Raw genomic sequence first — 21,921 nt, 5'->3', positions numbered from 1 at the left:
CTGATTTTGACTAAGTACGGGACGTCGGAGATGATTAACAGCGTCGCGATTACGCTGCACGTGCGTGCAAGGTTGTCGGGTTTAAAGGAGCCCGTCTGTGATGTTTGCTGATCCTGTTATAACGTTACGTGACTTCTTGTTTCTTCTTCCATCCCTCACCCCAACTGCCAGCATCCACTCTGAAATGCCTTTTGAAGGGGCGTATGGGAACCTGAAACGCCTCTTTGATAAAGCTGCCAAGGCATACCACCAGATCCGCAGAACGGACACTAAGAAACTGTCTGTGAACAAGCAAAGGTAGGGGGGAGAAGCTGGGTGGAATCAGTTTGTTCCTGTGCGCAGAAGGGGCTCGTTCACTTTATCGTGCCTGTGCCCGCTCTTCGCAAGAGCCATCCGCTTCATCCCACCGTTCAGCCATGGCGCAGTGGGTAGCGCTCTCGCCTCTGAGTCAGAAGGTCGTGGGTTCGAGCCCCCGCTCCGGGGACATAATCTGGGCCGATACTCCCAGTGCAGCACTGAGGGAGGTGCTGCACTGTCGGAGGTGCCGTCTTTTGGATGGAACGTTAAACCGAGGCCCTGTCTACCCTCTCAGGTGGACGTGAGAGATCTCACGGCCACTATTGGCAGAGGAGCAGGGGGAGATCTCCCCGGTGTCCTGGGCCAATATTTATCCCTCGACCAACATCACTAAAACAGACGATCTGGTGATTATCACAGTGCTGTTTGTGGGATCTTGCTGTGCGCAAATTTGGCTGCCGTGTTTCCCCACATTACAACAGTGACTGAACTTCAAAAACAGTATCTAATTGGCTGTGAAGTGCTTTGGGGCGCCCTGAAGTCGTGCTATATAATGCAAGTTTGTCTCTTTTTCTTGCTTTCTTGCGTTATCCCCCATACACTTGTGAATTTTTCTAATGTTAATCCACTTCCCTTTTAAAAGCGATTCTGCTTCCACCGCTGTTCTTGGTCGGGCATTCTGTGTCTTGAAAGCCTTTTGTTAAATTCTTCCCTGACCCCTCCCTTCGTTCTTTGGGTGGTGATCTTAAATTGAACACCCACTAGTTACCGACTCACGGACTGTGGAAAATAGATCTTTCCTGATTTACCTCATCAAAACCTCTCGGCGTAAGTATCTCTACATCCACCCCCCCCCCCCCCCCCCCCCCATTCCATTTGACCAGGCAGAGGTGGTGTGGGGGAGTGGGATGATGCTTCCTCTGTGCACTTTGTGATCTGGGAGCAGAGAGACGACAGGAGCCGAGTGAGGTCCGTGGTGGAATCTGATTTTGTATTTTCCTCGATTTTGAGACGTTGTTGTGGCTTTGCTCTGCGTGGAATTTCTGGGATATTCTGCAGGCCCCGTCAGCTGGGTTTGCGTTGACGGCCACAGTGCTAAAAGAAAGAGGCAGCAACTATTGCGTTGCACCAAGAAAGTTTTATGAAATTTACGCAAAAATCCCCTCCAGTTTACTGCCCCGCTTCTGAAGCTTGTAGGGTAGTGCACAATAGGAAAAATACCGTAACAATACTGGAGTCAGTATCAATATCTTTTTATTATGAGTGTATTCTGTGCGATGGAGGCTAACACATGGTTTAGATTAGGTTGTTAGGATTCTGCAGGGGAATGCTAAGTAAGCAGGAGTTGTTTAATTGTATTAAATTAATACAATTTAAGCAGCATCAAAGGGTTTGTGTAAGAATTGTAGCTAGTTTACAGCCAACATGCCCACATTTCCACCATTCTGTTAAGGTGTGATGTTTATAACCGTGCAAAGTTGCCATATCTTCTACATACACTCCATTCTCACTGGAATGTTGTTTATTTGCTGCGACGTTGCCATCCAGTGGTGTCAAAGATCATGTGACAATAATCTCAGAATTGATGGGTTTAAAGCAAGTCATCTGACGTCGTCCATCTAGTTGTATAAATAGGCTCACTTTCAGTAATTCTTTGCTATTCCATGCTGAGAACTCGTCTGGATTGGTTAGCGCTTTGCGGACCCCGGTGGATATCCTACTAGTGAGTCTATAGACGTATAATCTGCTTGTACTTCTATCGATGTTAATAATGCCAACAAGTTGATTTATCACTGCCGTCCGAACTTGTGGTATATAATTTGGATTCATCTACTCGGTGGATCTGACAATGGTGCTGATCATGGCATCAGTTTGGCTACTGTCACGATGATGGATATCAGCAGAGTATTAAACTGCCGCGTCTGAGACTGATCGTGCCCTTACCAGAGGAGCACTTTCCAATAAATTTACGGGATAGTAATCAGGAGCAGGAGCCCTGGCTGATTTTCTTTTTCTCCCCTCCTTCCCGTACCCAGGGCCGCTGAGGTCAGTGTAGTGCTTTACTGGTGTCAGCCGTGGCTCAGTGGGCAGCGCACTTGCCAGTGAGTCAGAAGGTCGTGGGTTCAAGCCCCACTCCAGAGACTTGAGCACAAACTCCGGGCTGACGCTCCCACTGACAGTACTGAGGGAGTGCTGCACTGTCGGAGGTGTCGTCTTTCGGATGAGACGTTAAACCGTGGCCCCATCTGCCCTCTCAGGTAAAAGCTCCCATGGCCGCTATTTGAAGAACAACAGGAGAGTTCCCCCCTGGTGTCCTGGGCCAATATTTATCCCTCAATCAGCATCGCTTAAAAAAAACAGATGATCTGGTCATTATCACGTTTTTTGTGGGAGCTTGCTGTGTGCAGTTTTTTGTACCTTACAACAGTGACTACACTTCAAAAAAAAAGTATTTCATTGGCTGTAAAGCACTTTGGGATGTCCTGAGGTCGTGAAAGGTGCGATAGAAATGGAAATCTTTCTTTAAAACCTCTGTGTTACAATGTGACCATCTTAACTCCAGTTGCCGCTCTAACTTTTGACTCCTGTGCTTGTTGTCAGGTCCAGAGATATCAAGCGTTTGTTGGTGAGTTTCATGTACCTGCAGAGCCTCCTTCAGCCCAAGAACAGGTAAAAGTCCCCCTCAACCCCTTCCCACAACCCGCTCTGCGTTTACAGCACCAGCGACCGTTTTTAAAGTCGCGCGCCGTCTTAAGTTCCCGGCTCCCGTTAGCGGGGAAACTCACTGGTAATTCGGGGCGCTAAATTGGCAGGCGGGCTCAGACGCAGACTGATTTTTTTTTTTTCCGTCTTTTTTTAAATTAACGATCGGTTGTGGGGACCTACGGTTTCATCGCCAGCGCGCGCTGCAAACGCTGCTCTACGTCCTAGAGCGTGCGATCGGGACCGGGATGATAGCAAGGGTACAAAGGATGAGCTACCGGGGGAGAGAGAGACTAGAGAAGCTTCAGCCTTTAGGATTGAAAAGCAGAGAGGTTATGTTAAACTTGTATAGAACCTTGGTTAGACCGCATTTGGGAGTACTGTGCACAGTTCTGGTCTCCATATTATAAAAAGGATGTAGAGGCACTGGAGAAGGCGCAAAAAAAAATTACTGGGATGGTACCAGAACTGAGAGGTTATACCTATCAGGAAAGACTGAACAGGCTGGGGCTCTTTTCTCTAGAAATGAGAAGGCTGAGGGGAGACCCAATAGAGGTCTTTAAAATTATGAAGGGGTTTGGAAGAGATAGAGAAGATATTTCCACTTATGGGGGAGACCAAAACTAGAGGCCATAAATATAAGAGAGTCACCAATAAATCCAATCGGGAATTCAGGAGAAACTTCTTTACCCAGAGAATGGTGAGAATGTGGAACTCACTACCACATGGAGTGGATGAGGTGCATAACAGAGATGGATTTAAGGGGAAACTAGATAAATACATGAGGGAGAAAGGAATAGAAGGATATGCTGATAGGGTGAGAGGAGGCTCATGTGGAGCATAAACACTGGCACGGACCAGTTGGGCCGAATGGCCTGTTTCTGTGCTATAAGGAGGGAGGGGCTCATCGAGGTGTAGAAGGTGCCAACCGGGATAGATAAAATGAAAGCAGATTATCACTTAAGGTTAGTAAGACCAAAGGGCATCAGCTGGTTAGCGAAAAGTAAATTTAATATAGGAACAGGAGGAGGCCGTTCAGCCCCTCGAGCCTGTTCCAACATTCAATGAGATCATGGCTGATCTGTGACCTAACTCCATCCACCCGCCTTGGCTCCATATCCCTTAATACCCTTGGACAGCAAAAATCTATCGCTCTCCGATTTATAATGATTAATTGAGCGAGCGTCTACTGCTTTTTGCCTGAAGAAGTGTTCCATAACTTCTCTCCGGAATGGCCTGGCTCTGATTTTTTAAGGTTGTGTCCCCTTGTCCTAGACTCCCCCACCAGTGGAGGGGGGAAAAAAGTTTCTCTCCATCAACCCTTTCAAAATCCTAAAAACCACAACCAAATCGCCCCTTAACCTTCCATATCCCAGGCAGTACACCCCAGTTGGGTGGGAGAGACTGATGGGCGGGATGCACTTGGATGTGAGGCTGGTAAGAATTAGGGTATTCCCTCGAAGGGGCCAACGGGTTAGATGTTGCAGCGATGGGCTACAGTTCTGCGTTGCTTCCTTGATTCTCTTAAGTTATCTTGCTTCACTGTTAAGGTTTGCTCTGAACAGCTTCTCGGGTGTCTGAATCTCTCTCCCTGCCCCCCGCTCCTCCTTCTCCCCCCCCACCCCCCCCCCCCCCCCTCCCCAACCCCACCCCAGCACCGTAGATGTGGAGGTGACGTCCATTTGCCAGACAGTCCTGGAGGATTTCAACCTCTGCCTCTTCTACCTGCCCTCGAACCTCAATCACAGTGCGTCGAGCGAGGAGGAGGAGGAGTACGACCGGGGCTACAGCTTTTTACCCGACCTGCTCATCTTCCGAATGATCGTCATCTGCCTGATGAACGTGCACAGTCTCAAAAAGACAGGTACGGTGTTTTTGGCGGTGGAATAGGGGGGGTGGATTCACACTGACAGATGATTGTATCTTGGGAACAGGGAGATCCTTTGTCCATCAGTGAAAGGGGAAGCTAACTGAAGAGGAGGGTACCTTTTTTTAATAGTAAGAAGATGGTGACTGTCTTGGTGCTTTATTTAGAAACAGGAATATAGGAACAGGAGCAGGCCATTCAGCCCCTCGAGCCTGCTCCGTCGTTCAATTAGATCTTGGCTGATCTGCACCTCGGCTTCATTTTCCCGCCTTGGTTCTGTAACCCTTGATACCCTTACCCCAACAAAAATCTATCAATCCCAGTCTTGAATTTTTCAATTGGCTCCCCCCGGCCTCAACAGGCTTTTGGGGAGGGCAGAGTTCCAGGTTTCACACTCACTTTTTGTGTGAAGAAGTGTTTCCTGACATCACCCCTGAACGGCTTAGCTTTAATTTTAATGCCAAGCCCCCTTGTTTTTTGATTCCTCCACCAGAGGAGATCGGGTAGATGGAGAGAAACTATCGAATCCTTTCAACGTTTTAAACACCTCAATCCGATCACCTCTCGATCTCCGATACTCCAACCTTGCCTCATAATTTAACCCTTTTTAGCCCCGGTTTTCTGGTGAATCTGCGCTGCACCCCCTCCAAGGCCAATATATCCTTCCTGAGGTGCGGTGCCCAGAACTGATGGGGCCTGACCAAGGCTCTGTATAACTGGAACATAACTCCCTCCCCTTCATATTCCAGCCCCCTCGAGATAAAGGCCAACATTCCATTAGCCGCCTTGATTGCATTTGTACCCGTCCGCCAGCTTAAAATGATTTGTGTGCTTGGACTCTCAATCTCTCTGCTCCTCTACAGTTCCTAGTTTCTCACCATTTTAGAAATTACTCCGATTTATCTCTCTTGGGCCTAAAGTGGATGACCTCACACTTGCCCGCATTAAACTCCATCTGCCACAGTTTTGCCCACTCACTTAATCAGCCTTGCGTCCCTTTGCACCTTCCTTCTCCCATCTGCACAAGCGTCATAGAATGGTTACAGCACAGAAGGAGGCCATTTGGCCCATCGAGCCCGTGCCGGCTCTTTGTAAGAGCAATCCAGTTAGTTCCATCTTTCCCCGTAGCCTGCAAATTTTTTCCCTTCAAGTATTTATCCAATTCCTTTTTGAAAGCCACGATTGAATCTGCTTCCACCGCCCTTTCAGGCAGCGCATTCCAGATCATAACCACTCGCTGCGTTTTTTAAAAAAAAAGTTTTTCCTCGTGCCGCCTTTGGTTCTTTTGCCAATCACCTTAAACCTGTGTCCTCTGGTTCTCGACCCTTCTGCCAATGGGAACAGTTTCTCTTTATTTATTTACTTTATCTAAACCCTTCATGATTTTAAACATTTCTATCAAATCTCTTCTTAACCTTCTCTGTGTTCTGAGGAGAACAACCCCAGCTTCTCCAGTCTCTCCACGTAACTGAAGTCCCACATCCCTGGTAAACTCTAGTAAATCTTTTCTGCACCCTCTCTAAGGCCTTCACATCCTTCCTAAAGTGCGGTGCCCAGAACTGGACACAATGCTCCAGTTGGGGCTGAACCAGTGTTTTATAAAGGTTCATCGTGACTTCCTTGCTTTTGTACTCTGTGCCTCTACTTATGAAGCCCAGGATCCCGTATGCTTTTTATAACCACCTGCCCTGCCACCTTCAAAGATTTGTGCACAAATACCCCCAGGTGTCTCTGTTCCTGCACCCCCTTTAGAATTGTACCCGATAGTTACTACTTACTGTCCCTCCTAACTTGGTGCAAACATTTCTTGCCAAACAGTGTATGTGCTGACTATTAGCCCCTTGCAGAAAGTTGGCAGATGACTGACTGACTGTATCAGGTCAGGTGCCAGCTTGGCTCCGCTGGTAGGACACTTGCCCCCAGCCGCCCTGCTCGAGGTTGTGGGTGTTTCCTTTTCAAGTATTTATCGACTTCCCCTTTTGAAAGTTACGATTGAATCTGCTTCCACCGCCCTGGCAGGCAGCGCGTTCCAGACCGTAACAGCGGAGGATGTAGTGTGTTTGCTGACTGTTGCCCGTGTGTGTTGCAGGCTTAAAGCAGTACAGTGCTGCCATCGCCTTCACCCTCGCCCTCTTCTCCCACCTGGTGAACCACGTGAACATTCGGCTACAGGCCGAGCTCGAGGAGGTGGAGAACGCCGTCCCTTCCCTACAGACCGAGCAGCAAGGTAAAGCAGACCCACCCTCCTGGGGCCGGTTAATCTGGCACGCGGCACCTTCCAACGTGGCTTCGGGTCCTTCCAAACGCTGTCCGAGCTTCATTTATCCGACTTTCGGATAAGACGTTAAACCGAGGCCCCGTCTTTGTTTCGTTCTGCCGACCCATGTCTGGCTGAGATCAGCAAACGGCGCGAGCTGGAGACCGACCCGACTCGGGACCGCCGGACGACGAATTAACCGTTTTATTTTTGTTGTTCTTGTTCCCTCCTTCAGAGGACGGGGAGGTGAAGGACGTCTCGAAAGGCCCCGAGCCGGAGGCGGCCGAGAAGGTCCCGAACGGGACGCCCCTGCCCGCCGGCAAGCCCAAGAGCAAGAAGTACTCTCGGCTGTCCCACCTCCGTCGCCGCAGGCACCGCCAGAAGCCCGACGAGAGCGACCTGAGCGAGGGCTTCGACTCGGACCCCAGCGAGGACTCGGCCAAGGACAGCGAGCGCTCGGAGAGCGGCTCGGACAGGAGCGACGAGGAGGAGGAGGCCGAGGCGGCTTTTGACCTGGAGTCCGACTCTGACATGAACAGCCAGGAGTCTCGCTCCGACTTGGAGGATATCGAGGAGGAGTCGGGGGACCCGGGCGGGGGCAGGAGGGGCGAGACGTCCAGGGGGCCCGGCAAGGGCGGGGAGCCCAAGGGCACCGCAGCCACAGCCCCGCCCGCTCCCCGCCCGGACCCCCCGGACCCTCCGCCCAACGGGCCGGCAACCGCCACCGACGCCATCATCGCCAGCAACCTCCAGGCCATGTCCTCGCAGATGTTCCAGGCCAAGCGCTGCTTCCGGCTGGCCCCCACCTTCAGCAACGTCATCCTCAAGCCTCGGCCCGAGGAGGGTGCCCCCGCGCTGCTGCCGCCCGAGAAACCCTGCGCCAACGGCCTCCTCCAGACCCCCGGTGGAACGGAGCATGGTAAGGCACGGCATTGCCATCTCTCACTCGTTACAGTGGGCCAGTTTGGCTGCAATGGGCAACTCTATAAGCTGCTGACACCAAGCACATCGAATTTACAGCACAGAGAAAGGCCATTCGGCCCAACTGGTCCATGCCGGTGTTTATGCTCCACACGAGCCTCCTCCCACTCCTCTTCATCTCACCCTATCAGCATATCCTTCTGTTCCTTTCTCCCTTGTGTGTTTATCTAAATGTATCTATGCTATTTGCCTCACCCACTCTGTGTGGGAGTGAGTTCCACATTCTCACCACTCTCTGGGTAAAGAAGTTTCTCCTGAATTCCTTATTGGATTTATTAGTGACTCTCTTATATTTGTGGCCCCTGGTTCTGGTCTCTCCCGCAAGTGGAAACATCTTCTCTCCCTCTACCCTATCAGAATTTTAAAGACTTCTATCAGGTCACTCCTCAGCCTCTTTTCTAGAGGGGAAGGGAGAGGAAGGGGGTCCCCGGTTTGAGGGCCAGGGCAATGGGAGCAATTGAAGGGATGGCTGGAGACAACGTAAGGGGAAGTGGATCGGGTTGGAATTCTGGAAGCATGAGACCAAAAGTGGCCATTGTCGTTCCAACGGGACCTGCTCCCCGAACCCTACCAGTCAATGGCAAAACTAGCTTAGTGTGGTGACCCCCTGTCTCCCCTGCCCCCTTTTTAAAATTATTTTCCTTATCGCCATGAGAGAGCACCAGACGTAAGCTCTCAGACTCCCAAAGATGGGTATGGGTTCCATAATGGCCATCTTCTATTATCTCTTCCCCAACCCACCATTGTTCACGCTTTGAGTCTGGATAGTGGGTGCTGTTCAACTGTGTGGGGCATCACAGCTCACCCTGGTCCTCACTTGAGTTGCACGTGCAAACATTTTCCAGCTGGGGTCGCTGGACCAAAGGGGAGGCCAATGGTAGCCGGCCTATCGAGGGTTGGGGCACCTCCTCTCTCTTTTTCCTCCCCCCCCCCCCCCCCCCCCCCCTCGACCCCACTCTGGGCGACCCTGTAACTAACCCGTTGTGCGCTCCGCAGATACGGGCTCGGACTCGGAGGCCAGCGACGACAGCAGCAAGTCGTCCCGGAAGGAGAAGAGCCCGCTGGAGAAGCTGGAGATCCTGTCCAACGAGGGCCTGCTGACCACGGTCAAGATCTTCCTGGACTGGCTGCGGACCAACACGGACATCATCGTCATGTGCGCTCAGGTGTGTGGGGACCTCGCGGCCCAGGGCAGTTTCACCCTCTCGTCTCTCCTCCACCCTCTCTGCTCCCTCTGACTCTCTCTTTGTTTTTAACACAATCCCCACCACTTAACACTGTTGGGCAAATGGTGCTGACCGTTTGCCGTCGCGGCAGGCGTAGATTACGGAGGCGCCATATTGAGCGCACCGGCTGCTTCATTCCATTTGGCACCCGCTGACTTTTTAAAAAGCCTTTTTTTTTTGTTACGGCTGCATCTGATCGACGTCTCCTCTCGCCGTAAACGGAGACCAGACACTCTGCTAGAGTTTGGCCTGATCTTGTGTTAAGCGCATCAGCTGCTCGAAGGCCTTCCACTGCCTCCCGTTGCCGTTAACTCCTCCAATTCTGGCCTCTTGTCCATCCCCCACTCCCATCGCCCCACCATTGTCGGCCGTGCCTTCAGCTGCCCCGGCCCTGAGCTCTGGCATTCCCTCCCTAAACCTCTCTGCCCCTCTCCTTTTTAAGCGGCTCCTGAAAGCCTCCCTCTTTAACCAAGCTTTCGGTCCTCTGTCCTAACCTCTCCTTATGTCGCTCGGTATCAGATTGACGTCTGATTAACGCTCCTGTGAAGTGCCTTGGGACGTTTACAGGCGCTGTAGCAATGCAAACAACTGATGGAGAATTCGGACAGCTTTAATTAGCTATTCGCACTGTTATCCGTGGGAGGTGGTTTGTAATATGCGGCCTGCGCTGCCTTCAGTCACCCCCCCCCACTCCGAGGTCTCGATAACCCCTGCGGGCCCTTCTTGCTGGCTTGTCCAGCCCCAGGCCCGTAAAGGACTCCTTTTAAAATTTGTTTGGTTACACCGGGCGTATGGCCTTGACACCAACGTGCCCGTTATAGGGGCTGGGCACTGTAATCCCCCCCCCCCCCCCTCGGGCAAGGCTGGCGTTCGTTCCTGGGCGGCCGCTTTGTAACCGCTTGCTGGTTGTAGAACCTTACAGCGCCGCAGGAGGCCCATCGTGCCCCGTGCCGGCCTCTCTGAAAGAGCTGTCCGATTTAGTCCCGCGTCTGTACCGTTCCACTGATCTCGACCTTCCCGGAGGCGCCAGGCTGGCGAGGGTGTTTTCTTCGCGCCCCCCTCCCTTGCTTTGCGTGGGCTTGGGTTTCGACGTGGCGAGCCGGGGGGGTCTGACCACCTGTGTCTCTTGCAGAGCTCCCAGAGTCTGTGGAACCGTCTGTCTGTGCTGTTGAACATATTGCCCGAAGCAAGCAAGATGAGGGAACCAGGTAAGCCTGGACTGGCGATTTCGGTTTAACCTCTGATCGAAAGACAGTTTGTTTAAAAGTTCATTCTGCTGGCCAGGCCGGCATTTATTGCCCATCCCCGGTTGCCCTGAGAAGGTGGTGGTGAGCGGCCGCCGCCTTGAACCGCTGCAGTCCGTGTGGTGACGGTTCTCCCACAGTGCTGTTAGGTAGGGAGTTCCAGGATTTTGACCCAGCGACGATGAAGGAACGGCCAATATATTTCCAAGTCGGGATGGTGTGTGACTCGGAGGGGAACGCGCAGGTGGTGTTGTTCCCATGTGCCTGCTGCCCTTGTCCTTCTAGTTGGTAGAGGGCGCGGGTTTGGGAGGTGCTGTCGAAGAAGCCTTGGCGAGTTGCTGCAGTGCAGGCTCAGACCGGGTAAGGACGGCAGGTTTCCTTCCCTAAAAGGACATTGGCGAACCAGTTGGGTTTTTTTACGACAATCCGACAGCTTCATTGTCACTTTTATCGAGAACAACTTTTTACTTCCTGGTTTTCTAAACCGAACTTAAATTCTGGAACGTGGTGGGATTTGAAGCCGTGTTCTCTGATTCATTAGTCTAGCTCTCTGGTTAAAAGGCCACTAACATAACCACTGCACTGCCGTACCCCAGTACAGTGCTCCCTGGATACCGCACTGGGAGTGCGGACCTGATCGCGTACTCCTTGTGGTTCAAGCTGGAGCAGTTCTTTGGTGTCCCGGCTACTACCTCGAGTGCCACGCTCTCCAGGAGCAGGGAGGACACCAGCGAGGAACCGAGGAGTTCGAGGGAGAACCAGCGGAGCTTTGCAGTGTGTCCCGACTCCTGTCCCGTGGTGTTTGTAAATCGTTTTTCGGTTTGAAAGACTGAACAGGTTGGGTCTCCTTTCTCCTAATCGAGGTCTTGAAAATTATTAAGGTGTTTTGATGGGTAGACGTGGAGAAAATCTACTTGGAGCCTGAAACCAGGGGCCATAAATATAAGTCACCAATAAATCCAATCGGGGATTCAGGAGAAACTTCTTTACCCAGAGAGTGGTGAGAATGTGGAACTCACTACCACATGGAGTAGTTGAGGTGAATAACATAGATGCATTTAAGGGGAAGCTGGATAAACGCATGAGGGAGAAAGGAATAGGATATGCTGATAGGGTTAGATGAAGTAGGGAGGGAGGAGGCTCGTGTGGAGCATAAACACCAGCACAGACCAGTTGGGCCGAATGGCCTGTTTCTGTGCTGTAAATTCTACGTGGTTGGCGTCAGAAGTTTATAGAGTTGGTCAGTGCCTGTTGTAACCGAACTGGCCCACTGCGATGTGAGAGACAGCAATGCAGTGCCGTTACGTGCTCCGTTACGCAGGGGGTCTGAAGTGCGCCATGGCGGCAGGGTTTCTCGGGCCGAGGCTTGAGGGTGACGCTGCTGAAGGTGGGGGCCGGTCGGCAGCATTGCTCGGCCTGGACCGTCCGGGAGGACGTGTTTCCGCACCGTAATACAACGTGTAACGGGCTCTCTTTCTGTTCTTTCCCCACTTCCCTCCCCCCACCCCCCCCCCCCCCCTGCCAGGCGTGTCCGTCCGCGATGGAGTCAACCACCTGCTGAGCTGGTGCGAGAAGCCGGATCTGGTCCAGGCAGTGCTGCTCCCCGAAGACACAGCACTCCGCAACCTCCCCGTTTTCCGGATCGCTCACCGGAAGCTCGACGCGGTGCAGACCAGCCTGGCAGCAAGCATGCTGGAGGAGGTGAGGGAACGGTGGGGGGAGAGGGAGAGGAGGACGCAGCGAGCCTATAGCTTTGCAGGAATCTATCGTCGAATCTACCCTGCAGCATCCAAAAGATTAGTCAATCGTTTGGGGCACATGTTAAGTGTTTGGTTCGAGTGCAAAAGGCAAAGCTGTCATTCAGCGAGTTACGATCTGGAATGTGCTGCCTGAAAGGGCTGGGAATCAAATTCTACAGCCCCTTTCAAAGGGGAGAGGGGCATTCGGGGCCTCAGTTTAACGTCTCATCCGAAAGACGGCACCTCCGACTGTGCAGCACTCCCTCAGAACTGGCCCTGGGAGCGTCAGCCTAGATTTTGTGCTCAAGTCTCTGGAGGGGGGCTCGAACCCACGACCTTCTGACTCGGAGGCGAGAGGGCACTACCCACTGAGCCACGGCTGGCCCAGGATTTTGAAGCCTGTTCATGAAGGAGTAGATCTAGCAGTGAAGTGATGGGGTAGGGATGCCTGGTCTTGCCCAAGGACCTCTCTAACGGGCTTTCCCTCTTTCTCTTTCCCTCCCCCGCAGTCTGTAGTTCGCGTTTGCTGCATACGGAGTTTTGGCCACTTCCTGACCCGTCTCCAGAAGAACGTTTTACAGTACAACCCGGAGCTCGGAATCTTCATCAGCATCAGCCAGTCGGAGGAGGAGACACAGATGGAGCAGGCACAGGCCCAGTTCCGAATGGTGAGAGTGTTTGATCCACCCTCTCCAGGGGGGCCTCGCGCTCTCTTGCTCGCTCTCTCTGTCTCTGTCTGTCTGCTTGTTCTCTCTCTCTCTCTCTCTCTCTCTGTCTGCTTGTTTTCTCTGTGTGTGTGTGTGTGTGTCTCTCTCTCTCTCTCTCTGTCTGCTTGTTTTCTCTCTCTCTGTCTCCCTGTCTTAATCCCTCTCTGCTTGTTTTCTCTCTCTCTGACTCTGTCTCAATCCCCCTCTGCTTGTTTTCTCTCTCTCTGTCTCAATCCCTTTCTCTGTCTGCTTGTTTTCTCTCTCTGTCTCAATCCCTCTCTCTGTCTCTGTCTCTGTCTCTCTGTCTCTGTCTCTGTCTCTCTGTCTCTGTCTCTGTCTCTGTCTCTGTCTCTGTCTCTGTCTCTCTGTCTCTGTCTCTCTGTCTCTGTCTCTCTGTCTCTGTCTCTGTCTCTGTCTCTGTCTCTGTCTCTGTCTCTGTCTCTCTGTCTCTGTCTCAATCCCTCTTGGTGGCCAAACTTCTATCACCCTGTGAAAGGGAAATCATGTTTGATTGCTTCTTACTTCCTCAAAGAACTCTAATAAATGTGGATAAAGGGGATCCTGTGGATGTGGTCTACTTGGATTTCCAGAAGGCTTTTGACAAGATGCTACATCAAAGGCTACTACACAAAATAAGAGCTCATGGTGTAGGGGGTAACATATTAGCACGGATAAAGGATTGATTAGCTAACAGGAAACAGAGAGTAGGCATAAATGGGTCATTTTCAGGTTGGCAAGATGTAACGAGTGGAGTGCCACAGGGATCAGTGCTTGGGCCTCAACTATTTACAATCTATATCAATGACTTGGATGAAGGGACCGAATGTCTGGTTGCTAAATTTGCTGATGAGACAAAGGTAGGTAGGAAAGTAAGTTGTGAAGAGAACATAAGGAATCTGCAAAGGGATATTGATAGGTTAAGTGAGTGGGCAAAAGTTTTTGGCAGATGGAGTATAATGTGGGAAAATGTGAACTTGTCCACTTTGGCAGGAGGAATAGAAAAGCAGTATATTATTTAAATGGAGAGAGATTGCAGAACTCTGAGGTACAGAGGGATCTGGGGGGCCTAGTACATGAATCACAAAAAGTTAGTATGCAGGTACAGCAAGTGATCAGGAAGGCAAATGGAATGTTGTCATTTATTGCAAGGGGAATGGAATGTAAAAGTAGAGATGTTTTGCTCCAGTTGTACAGGGCATTGGTGAGACCACATCTAGAATACTGTGTGCAGTTTTGGTCTCCTTATTTAAGAAAGGACATAATTGCTTTGGAGGCGGTTCAGAGAAGGTTCACTCGACTGATTCCTGGGATGAGGGGGTTATCCTATGAGGAAAGGTTGGACAAGTTGGGCCTGTGTACACTGGAGTTTAGAAGAATGAGAGGTGATCTTATTGAAACATAAGATCCTGAGGGGACTTGAAGGGGTTGATGCTGAGAGGATGTTTCCCCTTGTGGGAGAGACTAGAACTAGGGGACACAGTTTAAAAATAAGGGGTCTCCCTTTTAAGACGGAGATGAGGAGAATTTTTTTCTCTGAAGGTCGTGAGTCTGTGGAACTTCCTTCCCCACAGAGCAGTGGAGGCAGGGTCATTGAATATTTTTAAGGCTGAGTTAGATAGATTCCTGATTAACAAGGGAGTCAAAGGTTATAGCAGGTATACGGGAAAGTAGGGTTGAGGTCACAATCAGATCAGCCATGATATTATCAAATGGTGGAGCAGGCTCGAGGGGCCGAATGGCCTACTCCTGCTCTTAATTGGTATGTTCGTACGTAAGTAACCTTCTTCAATGTGTCCGCACACTCTGCTTCATTGTCTGTCCCGTATAATCACCAGCCTCTGTATAAATTGGCAGAATCTAAACCTGTTGTGTCTAAGTAACTGGGTTGGTGGGGGGGGGGGGTGAGAATGTACTGTTGTGCCTCTCGGCTACGGGCCTTTGCTGACGGAGGGAGTGATTAGTGTTGTGTGGGTTTACCTCCTAGGCTGAGGAAGAGGCCCGTCGCAATCGGCTGATGCGGGACATGGCCCAACTCCGGCTACAGGTGAGACGTCTGCACCGCCGTCTGAGTGGGATGGGCCGCCTCACGGTGACATCGTTTGTTCAGTTGTTCAGGGTGTGACCGACGCAGTCGAGTTCTCAAAGCATTGCCCCTGGACGGGCCCAGTTTCGTCCTTCAGTACTGTGTTACTGCCAGTGGAGGGCCCCCACCAGCCATCTAAATTACATTAAAGAACCTGCATTTATCTAGCGCCTTTCACGGCCTCAGGACATCCCAAAGCGCTTTACAGCCAATTAAGTACTTTTTGAAGTGTAGTCACTGTTGTAATGTAGGAATCGCAGCAGCCAATTTGCGCACAGCAAGATCCCACAAACAGCACTGAGATAATGACCAGATAGTCTGTTTTCTAAGACATGAGGGTTAAAATATTGGCCCAGGACACCGGGGAGAACTCCCTTGACCTTCCAACAGAAGTCGTGGGATCTTTTACGCCCACCTGAGAGGGGCAGACGAGGCCTCGGTTTAACGTCTCATCTGACAGACGGCATCTCCGACAGTGCAGCTGTCCCTCGGTACTGCACTGGGAGTGTCGGCCTCGATTACGGGCTCAAGTGTCTGGAGTGGGGCTCGAACCCATGACCTTCTGACTCCGAGGCGAGAGAGAGAGAGCGACCCACCGAGAAAGGGAGAGGTTCCATAATTTTCAGGCCCTGGGGAGAAGAGAGTGTACAGAATGGTGTGAAGAATACTTTTATTTTAACACGGTGAGATGATTCAGGTCGGAGGGGCGAGAGAGGAAAGTTTAGAGGCACACGGACACGAGAAGAATTGATTAAAATAAAGACGAGAACGTTTGGAGGTTTGAGGGGAGTGGGATCCTCTATCAAGGAGCTTTTGCTTCCTACAGTTTCTGGGTCTGGGATTCCCACTCCTCACTCGATGAACCCAAAACTCTCGTCAACTGTTGCCATGTTTGGGGGTGGAGATGAATAGGGGAGAGAAAGAAGGAAGGATTGCATTTCTATAGCACCTTTCACAACCTCAGGATGTCCCAAAGCGCTTTACAGCCAATGAAGCACTTTTGAAGTGTAGGGAACGTGGCAGCCAATTTGTGCGCAGCAAGCTCCAACAAAGTGTAGGAAGCCGGGGGGGGGAGAGAAGGTTGCTGTAAAGGGCATCTCTCAAACAATTCCTTGTCTGTTCTCTCCCTCACAGCTGGAAGTGTCTCAGTTGGAAGGAAGCCTGCAGCAGCCCAAGAGTCAGTCGACCATGTCTCCGTACCTGATACCCAACACCCAGGCCCTGTGCCAGCAGCTGGCCGTCGTCCGACAGCTAGCAAACAGCGGCCGATTTATCATCATCATCCCACGGACGGGTAGGTGTCCCCCGGGCCTTGCTCCCGGCCGCTGGCTTCTTGCCTGATTCTCTGCAGCTCGTACCACCGACGGTGTGAAGTGTACGTCCTGTTTGAAGTGTGCAAGGAAACACCCAGCGGTACCGGTGTCAGGTGTGGGCTTCCAAACATGGCTGGTGTCGTGAGAGAGAGTACTGCGAGCTATCGACCAGAAAGAAACTACTCTTTCTACAGCGCCTTTCACAACCTCAGGACGTCCCAAAGTGCTTTACAGCAAATGAAGTACTTTTTGAAGTGTAGTCACTGTTGTAATGTGGGAAATGCAGCAGCCCATTTGTGCACTGCAAGATCCCACAAACAGCAATGAGATAAATGACCAATTTAGATGGAGAGTGATGTACTGGCGGGTACAGTGTGCTGGGAGCGTCTGATGGGACAGTGTAGAGTGAGCTTTACTCTGTATCGAACCCATGCTGAACCTGCCCTGGGAGTGTTTGATGGGACAGTGTAGAGTGAGCTTTACTCTGTATCTAACCCATGCTGTACCTGCCCTGGGAGTGTTTGATGGGACAGTGTAGAGGGAGCTTTACTCTGTATCTAACCCGTGCTGTACCTGCCCTTTTGATGCTGACACAGGTTGCCTTTAATTCCCTCGCCTTGATGAGCACCAAATTCCGAGATAAGTAGGCCTTTGACCCAGTGGGTGGGACTGCTCTGTAACTGCCTGTGATCTTGTTGACCTTGCAGTAATCGACGGGTTGGATTTTCTGAAGAAGGAGAACTCGGGAGCGCGGGACGCCATCCGATTCCTGGAATCCGAGTTCAAGAAGGGAAATCGGTAAGAGCCGAACTCAGTGGCGCAACAGAAGTGTGACGGTGGGCGGGTCGGCAGGATCGTCAGGAGCTGGGCTGGGTTTATGCGACCGGAGGTGGCTGACTACGGGACTCGATTTTCCCCGCACCCTTGGATGCGGGCGGGTCATCGGACCTAGCCACGGGATGGGAACTTGTGACTGGAAAAGCTGCGGAGAATCCCGGGTCATTGACTGGAGAGTTGGCCGTTCTACATAGTAGTATGAGCCTGGAATCTAATCATGGGGTTCGGGGGTTTATATATAGAGTAACGGATACCCAGGAGTGAGTTACAGGCTGGAATCTAATCGAGGGGGTTCGGGGGGTTTATATACAGAATAACAGATACCCGGGAGTGAGTTACAGACTGGGATCTGTTCGGGGGGTTTATATATAGAAGCATTGTACTGTAAGCCACAGGGGGAGCTGAGCGTTTTGAGTTATACTAGCCGACCTCTCGTGGTGTTGTACTCTGAGTCAAAGCCAAGTATAGTTTTCAGGAGAAGTGGTGTGATTGGACCAGACATAATTCAGTCCTCATTTTAAAGTCCTATGTTCTGTCCCTGTTTCTCTTTAATTCATAGATTTTTATATTTAAATAGCAAAAGGTAGGATAGTTTGGGGAGTAGAGTTGGTCGGGGCCGAGGAATTTCTCTGCAGTGCAGGCGGAAGGGCCGGGAGACACGATACCGAGGCGCTACCGCGCCCCCACTGGCCGGAGGTTGTAATTACAATGTGACCTGTTTACATAGGAATTTTCCATTCTAAATGTGGACGTGCGAATTTATAACGGCAAGAAGTTGTCACAAATGTGAGGAGGATGTAAGATTTCGTAGACAGGAAGTGTGGGCAGATGTAGGTAGATAAGGGAAATACTGTTTGGTCAGCATATTTCACAGACTATACGTTTTTGCCACAGGTACATCCGTTGCCAGCGGGACACTGGCAGGACAGTGGAGAGGCACAGGCTGAAGAGGCAGGATCTAGACGCATGGTAAGAAAGTTGCACGTCTGGCTATGGCCAGCATCGAAATCAAGTCTCTCGAGCGAGTAAACTCCCCACAGCCCCCGCCAGTACCACTTTCTGGAGGTGTGTTGGGGGGGTGGATTCACCTAACTTTCACCTCCCTCGCGGTAAGGGGTCCGGCCCGCGTTTGGCGCATGCCGACAACTGTCCGAGATGACGTTCCTGTTTTCTCCCCCGCCCCAAACCAGGTCTTCAGAATCAAACCAAGCGTTTTTTCCCCTTAAACACTAGCATTGCTCCACAATTAAAGGTTGCACACCTTTAAATGTGAAGCCGTTGTGGAGCATTACCGCTTTAAATGTGGGAGAGCCACTGAGTGACCCCTATAGATTCGATGTGGAGATGCCGTATATAGTCAGAGAACAATGCCTGGTGATTACAGATAATCTTTCCAACTGCCCCCCCATCACACCTCGGCTGGGAGACGATCACAGCAATCAAAGGTGTCGTTGGTGTTCAGACAGGTTAGCCATGGAAAACATTACATCCCAGCATACTGAATACACAATGGGTCAGATCACAAAGACAGAGAGAGAAAGAGACCCGAAAGGCAGAGAGAGAGAGAGCATGTCCAGTTGTATTAAAAACAGATAACTTTTGTTCGCTGGTGGGGTTACGTGTAGCGTGACATGAACCCAAGATCCCGGTTGAGGCCGTCCTCATGGGTGCGGAACTTGGCAATCAATTTCTGCTCGATGATTTTGCGTTGTCGTGTGTCTCGAAGGCCGCCTTGGAGAACGCCTAGCAGTAATGTAACTTGGGGAAGGGGCATCATTTCCATTTGGCGCTCAACACCTGTATCATAAATTGCATCTGTGATTAAAGAACTCTCATTTCTAACGCGCCCTTCACCACCTCAGGACGTCCCAAAGCTCTTTACAGCCAATGAAGCACTTTCTTTTAAGCGTAGTCACTGTTGTAATGTAGGAAACGCGGCAGCCAATTTGCGCACAGCAAGATCCCACAAACAGCAATGAGATAAATGACCGGATAATTTTTTTTTAGTGATGTTGGTTGAGGATAAATATCGGGCCTAGGACACCGGGGGGAGCTCCCCCCTGCTCTCCTTCGAAATAGTGGCCACGGAATCTGTTACATCCACCTGAGAGGGGCAGACGGGGCCTCGGTTTAATGTCTCGTTAGAAAGACGGCACCTCCGACAGTGCAGCACTGCCTCAGTACTGGCACTGGGAGTGTCTGCTTGGATTACGTGCACGAGTCTCTGGAGCGGGGGCTCGAACCCACGACCTTCTGACTTGAGGGGAGAGGTACCCACCGAGGCACAGAATCCTAACGGTCCCAGCTTGGCAATGCCCTGCATTTTGAACGCCCCCCCCCTCCCCCGCCTCATGTTTCTGCTTCCCCCTATCCCACCCCCGGGGGAGACTCGAACTTAGCTGCTCACAGCGCATTTAAACACTGGGCTTTGAGCTGATATAATGGGTGAGTTTGAGAGGTGGGTGGGAGAGGGGACCGGAGGGGCGACTCGGCCCACGGATACCGCAGCTCGTTGGGTTTTCATTCTCGGACGCGCCTTCTCGTTGCAGGCACTTGTACAAAATCCTGGACAGCTGCAAGCAACTGACGGTGTCTCAGGGAAGCGGAGAGGAGGAAGTGGCGGGGATGGTCACGATCCTGACGGAATTCTCACCGGATGATCCCGGATCTCTCTCCAGCCACGTGCAGGTTACTTGCTGTCAAACGACATCCTGACCCTTTATTTCACTGTTAAGGCAGAGGTCAATTGAAAGTTTCAAAACTGAGATCGAATTAGGCAAGGGTTATTAAGGGTCACGGAACCAAGGCGGGTAAATGGAGTTAAGATACAGATCAGCCATGATCTAATTGAATGGCGGAAACAGCAACTTTGCATTTATCCAGCACCTTTAACTTAGTAAAATGTCCCGAGGCGCTTCACTGGAGTGATTATCAAACAAAATTTGACACTGAGCCACATAAGGAGATGTTAGGACAGGTGACCAAAAGCTCGGTCAAAGAGGTAGGTTTTAAGGAGCGTCTTAAAGCAGGAGGGGGAGGCGGAGAGGTTTAGGGAGGGAATTCCAGAGCTTCGGGCCCAGGCGGCTGAAGGCACGGCCGCCAATGGTGGAGCGATTGAAATCAGGGATGCGAGAGAGGCCAGAATTGGAGGAGCGCAGAGATCTCGGAGGGCTGGAGGAGGTTACAGAGATAGGGAGCGGCGAGGCCATGGAGGGATTTGAACACGAGGATGAGAATTGTAAATTTGAGGTCGAGTGAATAAGTGAGGCTATTTATTGTATGTCTACTTTTTATTTATTTTTTTCCCCCTCTCTCTCTCTCTTTATCTCTAACTCTCGCTCGCTCTCTCTCTCCTTCCAGGCTGCGTTGCAGGCAGCTCACAATACTGGAGTGGACATGAAAAACATCCTGGATTTCTACCGGCAGTGGAAGGAGATGGGTTGAAGGCTGGGGCAGGGACAGAAGAGGGCGACGACCTCGGAACAACCTCTCCAAGAACACAGCAAAGGTGTCTGATCAAAGCTCGTTGGACCAGCTGCGGCTTTTGCATTGACCTGGAGTGGAATCTACGCGTCTCGAAGAGCGGGCAGAATAAAACTTCACACCCGAGAGGGGGGGGGGGGGATTTAAAAAAAAACACACGCCCCCAGAAAGGGGGAATGGGGGCGGGGAAACAAGATCCTTTACCCCTCGTTTTAACTTGACAAGCTGAAGAGCCCATTTGTCACTTGGAGTTCAAACGTGAACTTTCCTTGTGTGCGACGACGGGCTTTTTGTTCAGCTCCTGCACTTGCCACGTCCTGTGCCCGCCATCAGGAACGGGCAGTGGCACATAATGCTCCCCCTCCCTGTTGGTTGCCCCTTCGCCCACTCCTGTTCCGGTCGGCGGGCTCCCGTGCACAGAGAGATCTATCTCTCTCTCTCTCTCTCTCTCTCTCTCTCTCTTGCTCTCGCACGCTCTCTCTCTCTCTTCCCCTTTTGTGTACTTGGGCGTGTTTCGATTCCTCGCTCTGACTCGTGTAAATTATGGGACGTGGTGATAACATCCGATTGCGACTGGCCGTGCTGCATATGGGCATTGACGCCGGGAGGGAGGGGGTCCATTAACAGAGAGCTTGAGGTCGGCTTTGACTGGTGAGAGTTCCCCCGTGCTGAAAGGAATCCCCCCCATCCCTCTTGTGGTCTCCATTGCCAATGTGGGGGTTGTTAAATCTTTTGCAACGCTAGGATTCCTGCACCCAGTGTACAAACAAAACACCCCCCCTGTTAAATTCCTTTTTTTTCCCCCCCCCCTCCCTTCCCATCTGCTGTGAAAGGGTATGACTTTCTCCCTCAGCTTCCCCCCCCCCCCCCCCCCCCCCCCCCCCCATCAGCTTATTATAGAACGATACAGCACAGAAGGCGGCCTTTCGGCCCATCGTGCCTGTGCCGGCTCTTTGGAAGAGCTGCCCAATTAGTCCCACTCCCCCCTGCTCTTCCCCCATAGCCCTGCACATTTTTCCCCTTCAAGTATTTATCCAACTCCCTTTTGAAAGTTATTATTGAATCTGCTTCCACCGCCCTTTCAGGCAGTGAATTCCAGATCAGAACAACTCACTGCATTTTTAAAAAAAAAAATTAATCTCACCTCTGGTTCTTTTGCCAGTTACTGTAAATCTGTGACCTCC

The 21,921-nt window shown here is 51.4% G+C and overlaps 1 protein-coding gene across 2 annotated transcripts in view; it reads left to right on the top strand.

Annotated features, from left to right (window-relative positions):
• The window catches only part of smg5 (SMG5 nonsense mediated mRNA decay factor), a 39,518-nt gene extending 18,037 nt beyond the window's left edge, over window positions 1–21,481 (top strand). For both annotated transcript variants that reach the window (XM_067975910.1, XM_067975911.1), the window contains 15 exons: window positions 172–297; window positions 2,899–2,967; window positions 4,656–4,864; window positions 6,957–7,094; window positions 7,360–8,043; window positions 9,102–9,271; window positions 10,464–10,539; window positions 12,101–12,276; window positions 12,824–12,982; window positions 15,006–15,065; window positions 16,239–16,398; window positions 17,125–17,215; window positions 18,149–18,223; window positions 19,804–19,942; window positions 20,615–21,481. In XM_067975910.1, the coding sequence (XP_067832011.1) occupies window positions 172–297; window positions 2,899–2,967; window positions 4,656–4,864; window positions 6,957–7,094; window positions 7,360–8,043; window positions 9,102–9,271; window positions 10,464–10,539; window positions 12,101–12,276; window positions 12,824–12,982; window positions 15,006–15,065; window positions 16,239–16,398; window positions 17,125–17,215; window positions 18,149–18,223; window positions 19,804–19,942; window positions 20,615–20,698 (2,416 nt within the window). In that variant the 3' untranslated portion in view covers window positions 20,699–21,481. The remainder of the gene's footprint in view (window positions 1–171; window positions 298–2,898; window positions 2,968–4,655; window positions 4,865–6,956; window positions 7,095–7,359; window positions 8,044–9,101; window positions 9,272–10,463; window positions 10,540–12,100; window positions 12,277–12,823; window positions 12,983–15,005; window positions 15,066–16,238; window positions 16,399–17,124; window positions 17,216–18,148; window positions 18,224–19,803; window positions 19,943–20,614) is intronic.
• The last annotated feature ends 440 nt before the right edge of the window (window positions 21,482–21,921 follow it).

The sequence above is a fragment of the Heptranchias perlo genome, chromosome 44, assembly GCF_035084215.1.
Source record: "Heptranchias perlo isolate sHepPer1 chromosome 44, sHepPer1.hap1, whole genome shotgun sequence".
Classification (NCBI taxonomy): domain Eukaryota; kingdom Metazoa; phylum Chordata; class Chondrichthyes; order Hexanchiformes; family Hexanchidae; genus Heptranchias; species Heptranchias perlo.
The sequence above is the reverse complement of the archived record's forward strand: the minus strand, read 5'-3'. Positions and strand labels throughout refer to the sequence as shown.